Genomic DNA, 19,881 nt, shown 5'->3' on the forward strand with positions numbered 1-19,881 from the left:
TAGCTCTCACACACACTACTGAAACGCTCTCACGCACACTACTGAAACGCTCTCACACACACTACTGAAATTTTAGCTCTCACACACACAACTGAAACGCTCTCACGCACACTACTGAAATGCTCTCACGCACACTACTGAAACGCTCTCACACACACTACTGAAATTTTAGCTCTCACACACACTACTGAAATTTTAGCTCTCACACACACTACTGAAACGCTCTCACGCACACTACTGAAACGCTCTCACGCACACTACTGAAATTTTAGCTCTCACACACACTACTGAAACGCTCTCACGCACACTACTGAAACGCTCTCACGCACACTACTGAAACACTCTCACACACACTACTGAAATTTTAGCTCTCACACACACTACTGAAACGCTCTCACACACACTACTGAAACGCTCTCACACACACTACTGAAACGCTCTCACACACACTACTGAAACGCTCTCACACACACTACTGAAATTTTAGCTCTCACACACACAACTGAAACGCTCTCACACACACTACTGAAACGCTCTCACGCACACTACTGAAACGCTCTCACGCACACTACTGAAACGCTCTCACACACACTACTGAAATTTTAGCTCTCACACACACAACTGAAACGCTCTCACGCACACTACTGAAACGCTCTCACACACACTACTGAAACGCTCTCACACACACTACTGAAATTTTAGCTCTCACACACACAACTGAAACGCTCTCACACACACTACTGAAATTTTACCTCTCACACACACAACTGAAACGCTCTCACGCACACTACTGAAACGCTCTCACACACACTACTGAAACGCTCTCACACACACTACTGAAATGTTCTCACACACACTACTGAAACGCTCTCACACACACTACTGAAATGTTCTCACACACACTACTGAAACGCTCTCACACACACTACTGAAAAACCAAGGCATTTCAGTTAAACAGGAAGGCGTTTCAGTTGAACAGGAAGGCATTTCAGTTGAACAGGAAGGCATTTCAGTTAAACAGGAAGGCGTTTCAGTTGAACAGGAAGGCATTTCAGTTGAACAGGAAGGCGTTTCAGTTGAACAGGAAGGCGTTTCAGTTAAACAGGAAGGCATTTCAGTTGAACAGGAAGTTAATTCTTGACAAGGAAACTGAAGGAAAAAGTGGTAGATTTCAAACAAACCACTACACAGATGTCTACTCAGCAACCTGCTAGTTAGGGGTGGGTTTTTATAATCGATTAAAATCGATTCTGGCTTGGATAACGTGAAATCGATTCATTAAAATCCTGAATCGATTTTTTTAATATAAATTTATTTTGCCCGAAATGCCAGAATCTCAGGTGAAACCTCACAAAATTTCAACAACCACCAAACAGCTAAGACAGTAAATGAGAGCAGGTACACGGATTCTGCACAAAGACGTAAACACACAGCGCGGACCCGCGGATCAGAATCAGTGAGATGTCGCCTTTCTCCCCCGACGGCACGGAAACGGTCGGGGCTGAAAGCCGACAGCTAGCTGATTCTGATCTGTCGAGGGTCCGGCTTTGTTTTCACGCCGTTTTTGCGCCGATTCTAAAGCTGTTAGTTTTATCTCTCTCCAAACAATATTGACCGAACCAGCAGCAAAAGAAGATCCAAACTGAGCTTCACATAAACATCGTCATGAATTCCCTCTGACGTTTACTGTTTTGCTTCCACCACAATAAAATCACACTTCATGTACAGCTCTCTCTCTCTCTTTCTCTCTTTCTCCGTACTTCAAGAACAGTTTCCCGTCTAAAAATCTGTTTTCTGCATTATTCGCTTGCTTGTTACGCACATAATTTCTGCCGTTCAATACTGAACAAATTTAAACTTTTTAAAATTATGCAAAATGCAAAACGCTTAGCCGTGTCTCTAATAAAACCGCTGGAACGTCAGAGGTAACGTTCATATGTTGATTAATGGTTTTGTTTCGTTTTTGATGTACTGCAGAATATTTTTTATAAAATCCCAGGCCAGGAAAAATCACCTTCATGTTTTTCTGTGTTTTATCTTCAGCTACTTTTACACAAAGGCATCTGCTGTGACGCTTATACCTTTGATAAAGTCTTGCGTGTGTCAGCTTCCTTTTTTTAGATACAAAAATATGTAAATGTACTGATCTGAATTATAATATTTCTGACTGTCAAAATTTCCCAGAATCAAATCGAATTGAATTGAATCAAATCGAATTCAATCGAATCGTGGAACAAATCGATTCTGGACCTTAGTGAGACAGCTGCATTACTTAACAATATATTAGCCTCAGCATAAGTCAAAATTTAGAATAGCAGGAGACGGGCATTATCCTGGTTATTTTTTTGGCATATGTGCTTTTTGTCTTTTTTAGCAAAGAAAAAAATATCTTAAAATCATCAATAAAACCAGGGAGAGAAGGCTTAGCGTTCCTCCATTTAGCACAATGGATATGATATTTACTCAAAAGTATGATGATGTTAATAATGTCTGGGACACCCAATGCTAGATGATCCATATAAAAAAAATTATGATGTAATTCAAATACTGGCACATCATTAATATTTAGGGAAATCCAATTTTTTAAGTTGCACCAAATACATTGTGTGATAGGGCATAGGAAAAAAAAGATGTTCTAGGGTTTCATTTTCATCAGTACAAAAAGAACACTGATCCACCTCAAAGCCAAATCTCTTTTTTGTTTAGAAATTCTGCCACAGGATTAATTTTGTTTAAAGTGTGTTTCTTTAACTTTAGGTAGAATAGGCTATTTCATAAATTTTTAGTATGCTTTATCCAGTGTATATGAAATAACTAAATTAGAACCATGCAATGTAACCATTCTGTTGTAACTATGAAATATTTTGTCTTTGAAGAAACTACTAACAAATTTCTTATTGCATTTTTATCAAACAGCTGACATTGCCCTAGCAATAAATTTGGGAGCACTGATGAGAAATTATTGTATATCATAAAAATTTTAATCAAATGAAGCAGAGGCAGTGGGACCAGTTCACAAAAATTTGTTATATTCACTTTGAGAACAGTTTAGACAATATTTTTCTGAAAAGTCTGTGTAACTTAGAATGACACCATTATCATCCAACAAATCTGTTATGAATATAATCTTTTTGTTCAAACCAGTCACTCTCGAAAATTGATTTTTGATTAAGTGTTATTACCCTATTATTCCATAAGGTTGAATTATGGGGAGAGGTTGTGGGTAAATCTCATTTTCCCAAAAATGCAAAGTCTGTTTTGGAAAGTTTGATATCTTTATGGGGATTTTATTTACCGCAAAATCACATTTCAAAATAAAGTCTAATCCTGTATACTATTTTATTAAACAAGGATCAGCTGTCCCCAACCCCCAGGTCCTGGACCAGTACCGGTCTGTGAGTCGTTTGGTACCGGGTCGCAAGAGTTGAGGCTTGAGTTTGAAATTTATGGTTTTCATGGTATTTATCGTTTTTTTATTTTTATATCGTTTACGTGGCGCAAAAAAGGTTGGGGACTGCTATACTAGCAGGTTGCTGAGTAGACATCCTTGTAGTGTTTTGAAATATACCACTTTTTCCATCAGTTTCCTTGTCAGGAAACAACTTCCTGTTCAGCGGAAATGCCTCTGGTTTCAGTGGAGTGTGTGAGAGCGTTTCAGTTGTGTGTGTGAGAGCTAAAATTTCAGTAGTGTGTGTGAGAGCTAAAATTTCAGTAGTGTGTGTGAGAGCATTTCAGTAGTGTGTGTGAGAGCGTTTCAGTTGTGTGTGTTAGAGCGTTTCAGTTGTGTGTGTGAGAGCGTTTCAGTTGTGTGTGTGGGAGCTAAAATTTCAGTAGTGTGTGTGAGAGCGTTTCAGTAGTGTGCGTGAGAGCGTTTCAGTAGTGTGCGTGAGAGCGTTTCAGTTGTGTGTGTGAGAGCTAAAATTTCAGTAGTGTGTGTGAGAGCGTTTCAGTAGTGTGTGTGAGAGCGTTTCAGTTGTGTGTGTGAGAGCTAAAATTTCAGTAGTGTGTGTGAGAGCGTTTCAGTAGTGTGTGTGAGAGCGTTTCAGTAGTGTGTGTGAGAGCGTTTCAGTTGTGTGTGTGAGAGCTAAAATTTCAGTAGTGTGTGTGAGAGCATTTCAGTAGTGTGCGTGAGAGTGTTTCAGTTGTGTGTGTGAGAGCTAAAATTTCAGTAGTGTGTGTGAGAGCGTTTCAGTAGTGTGTGTGAGAGCGTTTCAGTAGTGTGTGTGAGAGCGTTTCAGTTGTGTGTGTGAGAGCTAAAATTTCAGTAGTGTGTGTGAGAGCGTTTCAGTAGTGTGTGTGAGAGCGTTTCAGTTGTGTGTGTGAGAGCTAAAATTTCAGTAGTGTGTGTGAGAGCATTTCAGTAGTGTACGTGAGAGCATTTCAGTAGTGTGCGTGAGAGCGTTTCAGTTGTGTGTGTGAGAGCTAAAATTTCAGTAGTGTGCGTGAGAGCGTTTCAGTAATAATGTCCCTTACGGCACCTCATAAAAAAGAGGGAGTCACAGAGGGGTACTATCTGATATTCAGTGCTCTTTAAGCAGCTGGTGTTCTGTGTACGGTGAACTAATGTAGACTAAGTCGTGACAGATGATGATGATGATACAGACTGCAACTCCAACGCTATGCCATCAGAATGTAACAACTTTTGAAAATTGTTCTTCCAAGTCATGAGGGCAATCAGGACACCAACCCCCTACCAAATAATTCAAACTTATAAACATTAGTAACTGTTTTACTAAATACACTGTAGCTGCACTTTATGCCATGATCGCATAAATGTAATTACATGTGTTGTGAACACAGCCCACACAGATACAAATGCTGGCAATGGAGTAAGAAAGTAGCGTGGACTTGTAGGTTCTAAATACAGTCATCACGCATGTCTAAATTAAGCTGAACTCTACGATTAGAAATGTAAAAATTCAACTGCATTTCACTTGAAAATCAAATTTCTGTTACTGTAACATTCCATTGCAAACCTCTGGTAACAGTGCTGTAGCAGCATCATCATTGCAGACAGTCACGGTCATAAACCTGAATGAAAATACGAGGGCAATCCCAAAAGTAAGGTCTCCTATCATTTTAGAAATACAAACAACCATTTATTTTCCATAATATTGACATCATTTTAAAGCTTGAAGACTTATTTATTTTTCTAAATAATCGCCATTTTAGTTGACGCATTTTTGTAGACGCTGTAGCAGTTTTACAATACCTATGCCATATCCGCTCGCCGCCGTCGCTTTCCGAACAAATGTTCTTTCAACTTTGGGAACAGGTCGTAGTCACTGGGTGTGAAGTCCGAACTATAAGGTGGGTGGGTGATGAAGTTTCAACCAAAGTTTTGCAGGAGAGCGACAGATTGACAGGAGACACGTGGACGCGTGTTGTCGTGGAGAATGCTTACGCCCTTGCTCAGCATTCCTCTTCTCCAGTTCTGAAATGCCCTTCTGAGTTTTTCCCCGTGTTTCACAGTGCCTGTCAGCATTTATTGTGGTCCCAACAGGCAGAAAGTCAACCAACAAGGCCCATTTCGGTCCTAAAACACAGTTCCGCACTGCGCCCAAGAATTCTCAACGACACTGTGCATCAAACTGTTGCTCTCCTGCAAAACTTTGGTTGCAACTTCATCACCCACCCACCCTATTGTCCGGACTTTGCAGCCTGTTCCCAAAGTTGAAAGAACATTTGTCCATAAAGTGATTCTGCGGCGGTGGCGAGCGGATATGACATAGGCATTGTAAAACTGCCACAGCATCTACAAAAAGCCATCAACCGAAATGCTTGATGCATTTTTATGTAGAAAAATAAAAATAAATTATGTAGAAAAATAAATAAGTCTTCAAGCTTTAAAATGATGTCAATAGTATGGAAAATAAAAGGTTGTTTGTATTTCTAAAATAATAGGAGGCCTTACTTTTGGGATTGTCCAAAATTAGCTTTGTGTTGTGGATACATACTTGGCTCTATATGAAAAAGAAACTGCTTTCTGTTGTTAAATCATGATTAACCTGATTGCTGTCAGACCAGGTGAATTAAAAAAAAAGAAATCAGAAAAGTAGAACAAAGTGAAGTCGTTTAAAAACCTCAAAAAGCAGTCACATCATGATCTAAAGAAACAGCTGAGATATAAAGTCACTGACATTTTCAGTCCGGAAAGGGCTACAAAGCTAAACTCCAATGAGAGCCATTAGCTACAAATGGAGAAAACTTGTAACACTTGTTACCTCCCTAGAACTCCGGCTGACCAAAATGACTCCAATAGTGATTAACGACTCATCCAGGAGATCACAGAACAACCCTGAACAACATCTAAAGAACTACAGGCCTTACTTGTCGATGTTAAGGTCAATGTTCATAATGCAACAATAAGAAAGACACTGTGTTCTTTTTCGTCAGCAGTGGTTTTCTCCTTGGAACTCTACATGGATCCCATTTTTGCCCAAATGCTAATTTCAAATTTGCTATAAAGCATCTTGATGATCCCCAAGACCTTTAGGAAAATATTCTGTGAACTGACGTGACCAAAGTTGAACTTTTTGGAAGGCTTGAGTCCCGTTACATCTGCTGTGAAATGAACACAACCATTCCATAAAATGGAACAACAATCACGGTACCAACATGGTCATAGTGTAATGAACGGGGCCTGCTTTGATTCTTCAGAACCAGGACAACTTGCTGTATTTATGGAACCAGGAAATCTACGCTCTATCAGAAAATCCTAAAGAAGAATATCCGGCCATCAGTTTATGCCCTGAAGCCCAACCTCACTTGGGTTATGCAGCAGGACAATGACCAAAAAACACCAGCACCCACCACATTTTTGAGTGTCGAGGCCACTTGGAAATGTTGAAAATGAACCTTTTGTAGTGACTCAGACAAATGCTTGACTTAAGGATTGGATCAAGACACTTTGGCATGACCTTAAACAGGATGTTCGTCCTAACCCCAATGTTGTGTGCTGCTCATCAGCAGTGACAATACAAAAAATTATTTCACATTACACAGACTGACATATTAAACATAAATGATAACAAAATTCATAACAGGTAGTTCTTTAATATTTTAAATATCGTAAATATTAAATTGCTTGCTGGCTATTACTCATGTCAACTGAGGTCAATCAACTTTGACATGTTCATCAACTATCTACAACTTTTGCACTTTAGGTCACAAGAGACTGCAAAGTTAGCAGATAATTCTCTAGGGCTTATTACTACAAATGATCCCTTCACATGAAAACAAACATGACTTATTTTGGATGAGAAGTCTTGAAGAACATGACTGCTAAAGATAGCTTCCTGCTGACCATCGACAGGCAATGTGATATTGGGTATTCTGAACAGAACAGAGCAGACTGAGGCAGAGCATGCTATGATATTTTGGCATATATGATAAAGTTGCATCAAAGATAGAGTTAAAGCAACTGTATGAACACAAGTGAGAGAAATATAGAGAGAAGAGGTGGGAGTGAGACGAGAGCTGAGAATAGAGGATAGAGTGCAAATTAAATCGAAAGCAAAGAGAAAATGGGGCTAAAATTTGTCATAAGAGAAAAAGGACTGAAGATGAGGCAACACTCGGAATGGAGTCCGTATAGCTCCATGAGAGGAAGAATGGGAGGCTAATAGCTTTTCGGCAGCTGGGTCTTCAAAAAGAGAGTGCCTGCCTAGCAACTGCACACGCTGAGCTCGTAGCAGCAGCCTGGTCACAGTTGTCATAGAAACAAGCACACGTAAAAGTTTTTACCGTATTTACAAAGAGCAGTTTGCAACTTGAGAAACATTTACAATTTTTAGGTTCCAGGTTATTATCTGCTCTCGCTTTATTTATTTAGACTTTTGACGTACATCAGGGGACTCATTTATTAACACGCTACAAACTCCTCTGGTTATATTTGAAACAAACATATTGCTAACTTATTAAGCCAAATCTCTTCCTTTCTCCGTCTTGTGCTAATCACATCCATAAAAGTGACCTCTACTGTCACACACAGAGTTTCCAACACACACACACACACACACACACACACACACTTACATGAGTGCCAAGCCGAGGTAGTTAGCTGTGCTGCCCCAGTACATTGGGTTCTCTGTGATGTTGAAAGGAAAGCCTGTTACCTTCTCATCCATCAGAATGCCAAAGTAGTCACCTGGAAAATACATAAAAGGACAAAACCTGTGTTTCAAAACTTCAGTCTGACAGTTTCTTTTTCTTTTTTAGTGATTCAGGAAACTGGAGTCTATCCCAGTAGCACTTGGCAAGAAGCAGAAAACATTTCTAAAGTGTCCAAATTTCAGTTCTACATCATCTTATCAACTAGTCCCTAGTAGACATGTATTCAGTCAGCAAAGCCCTTTGGACTTGCACAGCGTTACCATGGTTTCTGCTATGCCATCAACTGATGTCTTGTTTTCACAATCCTACCAGACAGATTTTGGACCTGCTTATCAAGTCTACGATGATTTTTGACATGTACCTGACAAAACAACACAACACTAAAGTCAGACTGAGGATACACTGCCGGGAACATGACACAGCTGTGTTAATGCTGCAGTGTCTGGGTGCTGTGCGTCACATGGCTGTTATTGGTGTCAACAATACAACTCTATGGGCATGACTTCATGTGTAATCTTTGGACTTTGATTCATAGCAAAATATTACAAAAGAAACTTTTTAGAACCTCTGACAACCTCTTTTGGTGACCTGTTTTAGCAGAAATATGTCCTTAACTTTTAGTAATGGGACTTTTTCTGACAACCCCACTCTCAGGAATGGCAAAGTGTATGGCAGCAAAGTGCCTTAGTCAGAGATGAGACCCACTGATGGGCACTCAGTGATTTTGTTTTTTTTTTCTTCCTCCTAGTACACTAGTGCCTAAAAGCTGGCCTCACAAAGATGTGTTACTGCAAATGGGACTATTTTCTGGTTGGCGCCACTGCTTTGTATTTACTGGTGCAACATGAGTCGATGACTCCATCAATCCAGCTGGCTCTCCTGACAATTTTGTCACTGCAGGAAGATGAGGTCAGTACCACACATCAGCTGCGTATAACATAAATCAAAAAGCTCCATGTGCGCATATATATATATATATATATATATATATATATATATATATATATTTTTTTAATTTATTTTATCAACTTTTCTTCTGTCAATGCTGTCTGTGTTGAGCGCTCAGTGGATCTGCGCTCGACAGTGCAGCCTAGGCGGAGTAGTCGAACGCAGATTCACTGAGCGCAGGGCAAGCTAGCGAGACAGAAGTTAAGCTGTCGTTGCAACATGGCAAATTGAACCTCCCCCACCCTCATTCAGATGTGGCATTTGGAACTATTTTGGTTTTCATGTGACGTATGACCCTGAACGTAAGTGCGTCATGGACAAAAGTAAAACAGTATGTTGGATGTGCCATACAATGCTCAATTACATTGGTGGGAACTAGTGCGTTAGCGCAGTTTGCTCGTTAACGTGTTGACGCCGTCCAGCCCCACGCACCCCACGCCGACATCATCCTAGTTCAAAGACAAGTGGAAGCAGACAAAAACAACAAGCATGCATGCTACAAACTTTACCCGAGTCATTTAGACAGCCGTTAGCACATGATTCTCCTTATGGGGACCTGATATGTTTAATATGCTGCTGAGAATATACCCCAGAAGAAGCGTATAGTATAGCTTTTATTTTGGAAAGAGACATTTCTCTGTAATAAACTCTCTTTTTCCAAAGATGAGTGATTTCTCGATCAGATAGATTAATTTTTTTTATTACTTTGTTGTTTCAGCAACATTAAATTGAAAAACTGTACTTTTGAGTTAAAATATATATTTATAATTTTAATAAATGACAAATTAAAAAGGCATGAACATTTTTTTGTATCGAAAAAATATCAAACCGTGACACCAAAGTATCGAACCGAACCGTGAATTTTGTGTATCGTTGCACCCCTAATACATATGTATGTATGTACATTTAGGAGTGGCTATCAAACTTAGAACTCCTCCCTATGATGCCTGCACTTTTTTCACCTGTAATACTATTATATTGTACACAGTATTGTAAATATGGCAACATATATTGTTTGTACTTTATGCAAGTATTAGGAAAATATCCTGTCAAGTCTGTTTCTAACAAAAATCTGACAGCTAGTGTAACAAGTCATCCTTATGTTGAGTTAGATGTTAATTTTCTGTGAGACCACTTTACCAGTAAAGACACTCTGGAGTATAGCTTGCTAACTCTGATGCTGCCTTTTCACACAGGGCTCACGCTGGCTGTCCATGAGAGTTAGCCATCCCACTTTGTTGCCCTTTGTCATAAATGCAGATGCTGAATAAAAGGAGTTGTTGCTACAAAATTGACCCGATCCTGTTTGTTCATTTAAAGAAACTGAGAAGACATTACACAGAGGTCACACTAGCAAACGAGGTTAACTGGTATCCACTAGGAAAGCAGAAGACAAGATATATCCTTTCCATTTGGAACAGAAACCTGTCCCCATCCCGGAGTGGACACTCTGCCTATTCTGAGAGACATGGCCTCAGACTTTGTGTCCTTTACAAGCTAGATGTCATTGTTCACCAAATCTGACACCTACCGCCCCTCAGCTTGAAGTCCAAGACTTATTGCTTAAAATGTGAATCAAGATCTCACTACATTTGTACTGCATAGCTCCAACAACAGGCCCAATACTATGGACTCAAAATGTGGTCATAAATATTTTTGTACTTGTAAAAAAGATTTGTATGTGTAAAAAAGATTTGTGTGTACGTAAAAAAGATTTGTATGTGTAAAAAGAATTTGTGTGTGCGTAAAAAAGATTTGTATGTGTAAAAAGATTTGTATGTGTAAAAAAGATTTGTGTGTGCGTAAAAAAGATTTGTATGTGTAAAAAAGATTTGTGTGTGCGTAAAAAAGATTTGTATGTGTAAAAAAGATTTGTGTGTGTAAAAAAGATTTGTGTGTGCGTAAAAAAGATTTGTGTGTGGACTTAGAAAAAAAACCCCTGCAAGTTACAAGTACGAATTTTGACCCTATTTTTCTTCCTTTCATCTGATTGGTCAATGTCATGTCAATCACAAATGTAACAATCCAATCAGAGAACAGATGGGTTTGGCTGTCGGAGGGGCGCTTTTTTGAACTGCAGGTCTTTGAAGGGTGATACAGTTTGAAGCTGGAGGATCTCTATATAAATATCCGATAGCAGCTAGGTCCCCTAACTTTCAGTAGCTGTTGAAAGGAAAAAGTTGTGGTATATCAGTGGTTAGAAATACCATTATTACTTTAGGATTAGTTTAACACAAAGTCAGGGCTGACCCAGGACCATTGCTGTGAGTCACAGTGCGCAGCATAAAAGTCCTTTCACATCAGACGCAGGATGTGCTGCTAATGCTAACTGCTAACTAAAAGCAAAGGATCCAGAATTTGTTGCGCTGGCTGCTGGGCTCTGTGGGTTTTTGCAGCAGCTCTACCTGTACTAGATGCACCTGCTCCTTGTCGTTTCTATCTCTGACTTTATGTCCTCTACAAGAGTTTCTGTTTTTTTGCTGGTTCTTGAAATGTTCAATAAAAACATTTATGCTAATTCATAACGAAGAAAGTTTTCTAATGAAGACTGTCATTTCCAAAACACTGCCCGCCCCCACCCCGCGGTCCGCAGCGCTGTTGAAAAGGCTGTGGAAGTCCCTGTATTAAACACGTAGACCTGTGACACAAAAAATCACCAAACTCGGACGACCACAGACTGTTTTCCTTCGTGGTGATGAAGGAAAACGCTGGGTTGGCATGTAAAAGGGCATTTATTCCCTTCAAAGACCTGCAGTTCAAAAAAAGCGCCCCTCCAACAGCCAAACCCATCTGTTCTCTGATTGGATTGTAACATTTGTGATTGACATGACATTGACCAATCAGATGAAAGGAAGAAAAATAGGGTCAAAATTCGTACTTGTAACTTGCAGGGGTTTTTTTTCTAAGTCCACACACAAATCTTTTTTACGCACACACAAATCTTTTTTACACACACAAATCTTTTTTACACACACAAATCTTTTTTACGCACACACAAATCTTTTTTACGCACACACAAATCTTTTTTACACATACAAATCTTTTTTACGCACACACAAATCTTTTTTACACATACAAATCTTTTTTACAAGTACAAAATATTTATGACCACATTTTGAGCCCATACAATACATCTTATTCACAAAGGCATTTGTGAATAAGACTGTATAAAGAAGACAGTTGAATGCCCTCTCCAGGTCCTCAAGACACATCTAGGCTGGTTGAGTAAACTCCCTCGCACGCTTAAATCTCATAAGAGGATAAAAAGCTGGTTTAGTGTTTCATGACCAGGAGAAACTGAAAAATCACTTAGACCTCAGAGGTTTAAATGTTAAAGCCATTTTGACATGTCTTTCTGATACTTTTGCCATAAAATAGAGGTGTCTGTTAAACAAATGCATGTCTGCGAGTAAAATGTTAGTGAGAGCAGCTAAACTAGGTCACCACTCAAAGTAACATTAGCCCTTTAAGGTCTACTACGTAAGAAGTACTGCACACACATGAACTTTTTCTGACCCATTTTGGGAATTAAATGTAACAGGGCATGAAAATTCTAATATTTCCCTTATACCCTCCTCATACACCCACACACACAAATATTTACACACACTTACATGCAGACTCCAGTAGGTAACACTGACCTGCTGAATTGTGTCCAAGTGTCCAAGTTATATAACGATTTTCATAATGTATGCTCATTTAAACTCCACAGGTAGAGTTGGATAAAAAAAAAAAAAAAGATTATATAAATTTGATTATATAAACAAATTTCTTGGTTTTGAATAGAAAACCAGCTGTAACTGGCTGACGGAACAATATGCTAACCTCAATTTTTGACTTTCAAAGTGACTACTGTTAACCCGTTTAGATTTAAGAGCTCCTGCGTCACTGTCGTTTCAATACGGTTATGAAATTAGGCAATTTGGATTTGGTGGACAAGCAGCTGCAATAACTGTGGTAGTCTAGAGGTTAAAGATGTGGGTCTGTGATCAGAATCAACAGGTTAACACCATGTGTAATTTGATTTTGTTTGGATCTTTGTTTCTAACCTTGTGCCATCAATTTGAATCATCAGGTCACCGTGACTCAAGGGGATTAATATAGAGCATATAAGACATTGAAACACAACATACACCCACAGGCTATGTCCTTCAGTATGTGTTTGTTTATGTGGGTGGAAGGGCAAAGGGAACATGGTGGAACATAGAGATCATACCGACACAATTAAAATCATCTTAAGAGTGAAACACATATATGTAAACTTACATAGACAGAAATTTTCAAATTAATTCAGATTAATCAGTTGGGAAGAATACAAAGATCTTTATTATTTGATTAACATTTAAAACTCCTCATAGTTTTTGCCCTGTATATCTCATGCTGCAGTCACACTAGACAAATGGTGGTTTGAGACCACTCCGTGACCAAAATTATTGAGACAGTGTGCAATGAACCTGCAATCTTGTTGCCTTGGAAATGGTTGATTAAAAGATGGGAACTAGGTCTGAGACTACTTGCAGTCAGCTGCTGTCTTCAAAGTATTCTACCAACCAAAGCAAGGAGGTTTTTGCCAACCAGTTGCAAACCACATGTTTTTCACTAATGACAGGTGGTTGTCAGGGTGTCACTGACTGGACTGTAGACCTGTGTGCAATCATTTGATTTTCCCAGAAAGTGCCATCAATTACCATTACCCACTCAGAATTGGTCATACATTTTACCCTCATGCCCCAGTGGTTGTCAGATGGATGCAGACTTGTTTGTAGGCCTCTGTGACTGGGGCCTTATTTACCTGATTCTACATTGTCATCATAATTATCACACATGCAAAATGGTGGACAAGTTAGCATCATGTGGATAGTGGCTGTAAAGCCTCAATAGGAACAGAACCAGCATACAGTTAGTTTGTGCTGATGAATGCAACTTGTGTAAAATGGGGCACTCAAATCGACTGAGGTTGACTGCAAAATGTTGTCAATCTGCCGGCACTTATGAAATAGACAGCAATTATATGAAAACCTTCACCTCTCTGTTTGACAGTGCTTACAAAGCAAATGGAAAGTGGTCATTCAAAGTTTGAGGATGTTGCAAGCATAACCTCCTGGTGAACTGTTGGTCACTGCAACTAACCTGCAACTAGTCTCTGAACGCGAAAAACATCAAGGCAATCATAGAGTAGCCACCGCATTTTCCTTGTCACTCTTGTCTTGCTCTTTGATTTTTTGTAATCATCGAGTATAAATTGTGAATATTAAGCTGTCTGCATGTAATCCCCCCTTCCCAACCGGAAATGTTTCTACCTGGCGCACTGCGCTGAGCATGTGTGTTGATTTCACAAGGAGGATGCAGAACAAATTGCAGAAATTTGCAAAACATGCCGTAAAACTATTGCTGCTAAGGGTAGCAATACCACATATTTATTCCACCAGCTGAAAGGTCATCCACTGCCATATTAACACTGTTTAAAATTCTGCATATCAACGTCTCCCCACACACCAAAGAAAATGTTAAATAAACCAGTAGTGACTCCTATGACTGGTCAGTAGCTTTTTTTTTTTTTTTTTAAATAGTCACCATCTACACTTTTGTTTCTGTAATTTGAGGTCATCACATTTTTTTATTTTACAATTTTTATACATTATAAGCACAAAAAGCACCTTTTTAATTCTTAGTTGTTTTATTTTATCTCATTAATTCTTGCTTGATGTCCTTTTTTGTTGCTGCGATCTTTTGTTTTCTAAAGGTCTAAGTGTTGATCACAGAAAGAGACTTACTGTGACGCTATTCTCATTTGTCGAAAACTTCTGTTTTGCGCAACCGATGGTTAAAAAATGGTTAAAACATTTCAGTTAATTCAGATTTTTTGTATTCAAAGTAGAAAAAAAAAATGAATGTTCGATTTGAATGAGTATACCAGTGCAATTTTAGGCAGGTTATTTAAACATATCGTGATATACATGGTGGGCCATTTATATGGATACACCGTAATAAAATGGGAATGGTTGGTGATATTAAAGTCCTGTTTGTAACACATTAGTATATGTGAGGGGGCAAACTCCTCAAGATGGGTGGTGACCATGGTGGCCATTTAGAAGTCGGCCATCTTGGATACAACTTTTGTTTTTTCAATAGGAAGAGGGCCAAACAGTGTGGGAGCATGTTGACAGAGAACAGAACAAAAGAGACATCCAACATCCAAAGAAGAGCTTTAAATGTCCTTGAAGAAGCCTGCAGAACTATTCCATAAGACTATTAAGAAATTACAAAAAACTTTCCCTCAGGAAGTTCAGGCTGAGTTGAAGAATAAATGTGGTCAAATTATTGACTTTCAAGCTCATTATAATTGTACAAACTCTCTTTTTGCTTTATACATTGTATTTAATGTATGTATGTTTGGACATGTTTAAATAAACCACAACATGTTTTTCTAGCAAAATATATAAAGAAATGAGGGATAGCTCAAGGCTTTTGCACAGCATAACCTGTATGACCTGTACATAGCACAGCAGTCAGAGAGAACTCTGAACAATATCCTTACAATATAAAGCGCCATCTGACATACAAATAGGCATTAGGGCTGGGCGATATGACCCAAAATTCATATCTCGATATTTTTTAGCTGGATGGCGATATAAGATATATATCTCGATATTTTTTTTAAAGCCATAAAGTAAGAACAAAAAGAGAGTTCTTAGTTAAAGCTGTTTCCCAGACGTCACACAAGCACTTTTATTAACATACAGCGTAGGTGTACATGAAAAAATTACTCAAAAATAAATTATGAGCATTTATTAATTAATAATGCTCCATAAATAAACTAAAACAATGTTGTTTTTGTGCATAACAAAAAGCTCACAATTGTGCAGTCAAAATGTAAACTAACAGACGCTGAGCATAATAACACAGAAGACAGATTTCACAGCTGCTCTGTTCCCAAGTTCTACTGCGTGACTGACAGCCTTGAGTTTGAAATCCACTTCGTAACCATGACTCTGAACAGGTGCCATTTATGGTCCTTATACACACAAAGTACGGTAATATTACGTTGAAGCACAGTACGTATTACTCCGCAGCTCCGTAGCTTACCAAAGTCATACTCAAACATTTTTGACATTAAGTGACTGATAAGCTGACCCTGTTCTCACGCTCATTTAGATTTATACTGAGTCATGTACCTTTTCTGGATACAGTATCTTTACCTATTATACTGGGAAACTGACAGTGACCTCATCTCTACAACCTTCAAATTAAGGCAGCTTCTCTGGGCTATAATTAGACCAGCTGTACAAAGGCCAACCTGTGCTTGTCCTGCTAGACCTCAGTGCAGCGTTCGATACTGTCGACCATAATATCCTATTAGAGCGATTAGAACATGCTGTAGGTATTACAGGTACTGCACTGCAGTGGTTTGTATCATATCTATCTAATAGACTCCAATTTGTGCATGTAAATGGAGAGTCCTCTTCACACACTGAGGTTAATTATGGAGTTCCACAGGGTTCAGTGCTAGGACCAATTCTGTTTACATTATACATGCTTCCCTTAGGCAGCATCATTAGAAGACATAGCATACATTTTCACTGCTATGCAGATGACACCCAGCTCTATCTGTCCATGAAGCCAGATAACACACACCAATTAGTTAAACTGCAGGAATGTCTTAAAGACATAAAGACCTGGATGGCCGCTAACTTTCTGCTTCTTAATTCAGATAAAACTGAGGTTATTGTACTCGGCCCTGAAAATCTTAGAAATATGGTATCTAACCAGATTCATACTCTGGATGGCATTACCTTGGCCTCCAGTAACGCTGTGAGGAACCTTGGAGTCATTTTTGACCAGGACATGTCCTTCAACGCACATATTAAACAAATATGTAAGACTGCTTTCTTCCATTTGCGCAACATCTCTAAAATTAGAAATATCCTGTCTCAGAGTGACGCTGAAAAACTAGTTCATGCATTTATTACTTCCAGGCTGGACTACTGTAATTCATTATTATTAGGATGTCCAAAAAACTCACTGAAAAGCCTTCAGCTAATCCAAAATGCTGCAGCAAGAGTACTGACAGGGACTAGAAGGAGAGAGCATATTTCTCCTGTTTTGGCTTCACTTCATTGGCTTCCTGTTAAATCCAGAATTGAATTCATAATCCTGCTCCTCACATAAACATTTCTACACGTCACCAAACTGCCAAAACCTCATTTTGGCATATCATCAATCAATTTTCCCTGCTAATTAATTGCATTTGATTAACTGGTTATCAACAGGGAGTTTACACTTATTATTATTTATTCATGTGCATTTGATTAGTAATGCCTAGCTGCTACTTACCCCCTATCCTATGGAGGCAGCCAGCATGTCCATAGTTTTTCAGAGGACTGTATGCACAAACATCAAATGTAACAGCAGCCAGACATGTGGCTTTTACTACTGCTTTTTATTTGAAGGTATATTGAAAGTTGAATTGTTCCTGTTTTATAACTGCAAAATTTATTGTTCCAAATGGTTGGAGAGTGAAACCTGCAAACAGCGTTTTGCGACCGGCTTGTCCACTCTGAATACAAAGTAGACTCCTGTTATCACACATGCACATTCCTGGCACGTCCTGCTGTTCCTCCCGCCTCCCTTCTGTTGTCACAGATAGTGATTAGTTTGAAGCGGAGTGATGGACTGAGGGCATTTCAGTGCACCGATGGACAAATATGCTGAAGAAGCTCACACAATCTGTCTGGTTCTTGAAGATGACTCATTTAGTCGACTGACCTAAAAAACCAGAAGCTACTGCATGGCAAATGGTCCTGGCAATCTTGAGCTCATGTTCATTTGAAACAATGCCTGCATGTGTTCAGGAGTACATGGAACAAAAACAAAGGTGTTTGTCTCAGAAGGAAACAAGAAGATATTGGGACACGCCATATGCATGGTTATGAAAACGACTATATTCAGAGAAATATGTTGGGGCGCATGAATTGTTCAAATGTGTCAGAGTTCATGTGTCTTTACTTATGTAGAGACATGAACTACATGTCCTCTTTTGCATTTTCCTGTGTCTCATGTGATCCCTTAATGTTACTAAAGGCTGTTTTATTGTAGCTTTCATGTACAAGAGCACAATGTGGTGCTTTGTTTGCTCATAGTTTGTAAAGTTTATAGTTTTATAGTTTGTAAAAAAAATATGATTTTATTATAATTAATGCAGTTAAGTGAACACAAAACAAGTGTTTAAAGCCATGCTTGGGGTTGTGTAATGCTTAACCCTGAGCAAAATTATAATTTATGGTAAATGCTAACATCTGCATGCTATTGTAGCCACAATCTCACTGATGCTGCAAACCGGTTCTGAGAAAGGTGAGGAGCCATCTCTGTTTTGAGCACACTGACTGGGACATGTTCAGGGAGGCTGCAACAAATGGCAACCGCACCAACCTGGAGGAGTAGACATCATCTATGATCAGTTACATCAGCAAGTGCATCAATGATGTCACTGTGTCCAAGACTATCACAATACGCTCCAACCAGAAACTGTGGATGACTGCAGAGGTGTGTGAGCTGCTAAAGACTTGAGAGTCCACCTTCAGAGCAGGCGAAAAGGCAGCCCTCAGAACAGCGAGGGCCAAACTGCATTCAACACAATCATTCCTGAGCAACTGGATCCTGGACATTCTGACGGAGAGACATCAGTCAGTCCGGATCGGTAATAGCATCGCCAACAGCACCACACTGAGCACTGGAGCCCTGAGGGGCTGTGTGCTCAGCCCACTGCTGTTCACTCTGCTGACTGTGCAGCAATGCACAGTTCGAACCACATCATCAAGTCTGCCGATGACACAGCTGTGGTGGGTCTCATCAGCAAGAGCGATGAATCAGCATACAGAGAGGAGGTGCAACAGCTAATGGTTGGTGTAGAGTCAACAACCTGCCTCTGAACATGGACAAAACAAAAGAGATGATTTTGACTTCAGGAGAGCACGGAGAGATCACTGTCCACTTAACATCAATGGATCCTCTGTGGAGGTCGTCAAGAGCACCAGATTCCTTGGTGTTGACTTGGCGGAGAACCTTTCCTGGTCCCTCAGCACCTGCTCCTTAACTAAGAAGGCCCAACAGTGTCTCTACTTCCTTCCTTGCACTTGTACTATATAGTCATGTGTTGATTGTCTGTTATATGTAGCACCATGGTCTTGGAGGAACGCTGTCTCGTGTACTGTATTACTGCACATGGTTGAAATGACAATAAAGCCACCTGACTTGACTTGACTTGATAAAATTCTGATCGTTAGCATCTGATGGTTGGGTTAGCATGTTAACAGCCTGCAAGAATCTATTCAGTACCTGTTAAAGAATTGTATTCAAAACTACAAATGTAAACCATTTAGTGTCACAAGAGGAATCACCACAACATGGGATTCACCCTCTGGGAACAATGGCAATCAAGCGTCTGCTGATATATGCCAGTCTGGATAGATGCTTACAGTTTAAATCTTTGTTCTTCAGTGATGTGTACAGTATTCTTTAATAGGAAGTTATATTTAGACTAAAATTATTTTGTGTCCATTTGACACTGTGTCTGGGACTCACCTAGGAAGGTTCCGGTGAATCCCAGAGCGAGGAAGCTGCTCACTACGAGAAGGGTACCAAACACCATAAGAGCTATCCCAGCGTAGAAAACCTCCGTCCTCTCCATCACCTCCCACCTGGCCTGGGCCTTCATTGCCACTGTCATACTACAAAAAAAAAAAAGAAATCACAAGTGACCAGGTCCCATTATGGTGAATATAGTGGTTATATACACAGTACAGCAAAAGCAGAAAAGTA

General features: G+C 39.4%; 1 protein-coding gene across 1 annotated transcript in view; it reads right to left on the reverse strand.

Moving 5' to 3' along the window:
• The window catches only part of pemt (phosphatidylethanolamine N-methyltransferase), a 74,610-nt gene that overhangs the window by 15,241 nt on the left and 39,488 nt on the right, over nucleotides 1–19,881 (reverse strand). Inside the window, exons 4-5 of the mRNA XM_084938309.1 lie at nucleotides 19,645–19,790; nucleotides 8,038–8,149 (exon numbers count right to left, since the gene is read on the reverse strand). Of these exons, the coding sequence (XP_084794435.1) occupies nucleotides 8,038–8,149; nucleotides 19,645–19,790 (258 nt within the window). The remainder of the gene's footprint in view (nucleotides 1–8,037; nucleotides 8,150–19,644; nucleotides 19,791–19,881) is intronic.

The sequence above is a fragment of the Perissodus microlepis genome, chromosome 8, assembly GCF_051167445.1.
Source record: "Perissodus microlepis isolate ML-2025 ecotype Zambia chromosome 8, ASM5116744v1, whole genome shotgun sequence".
NCBI lineage: Eukaryota > Metazoa > Chordata > Actinopteri > Cichliformes > Cichlidae > Perissodus > Perissodus microlepis.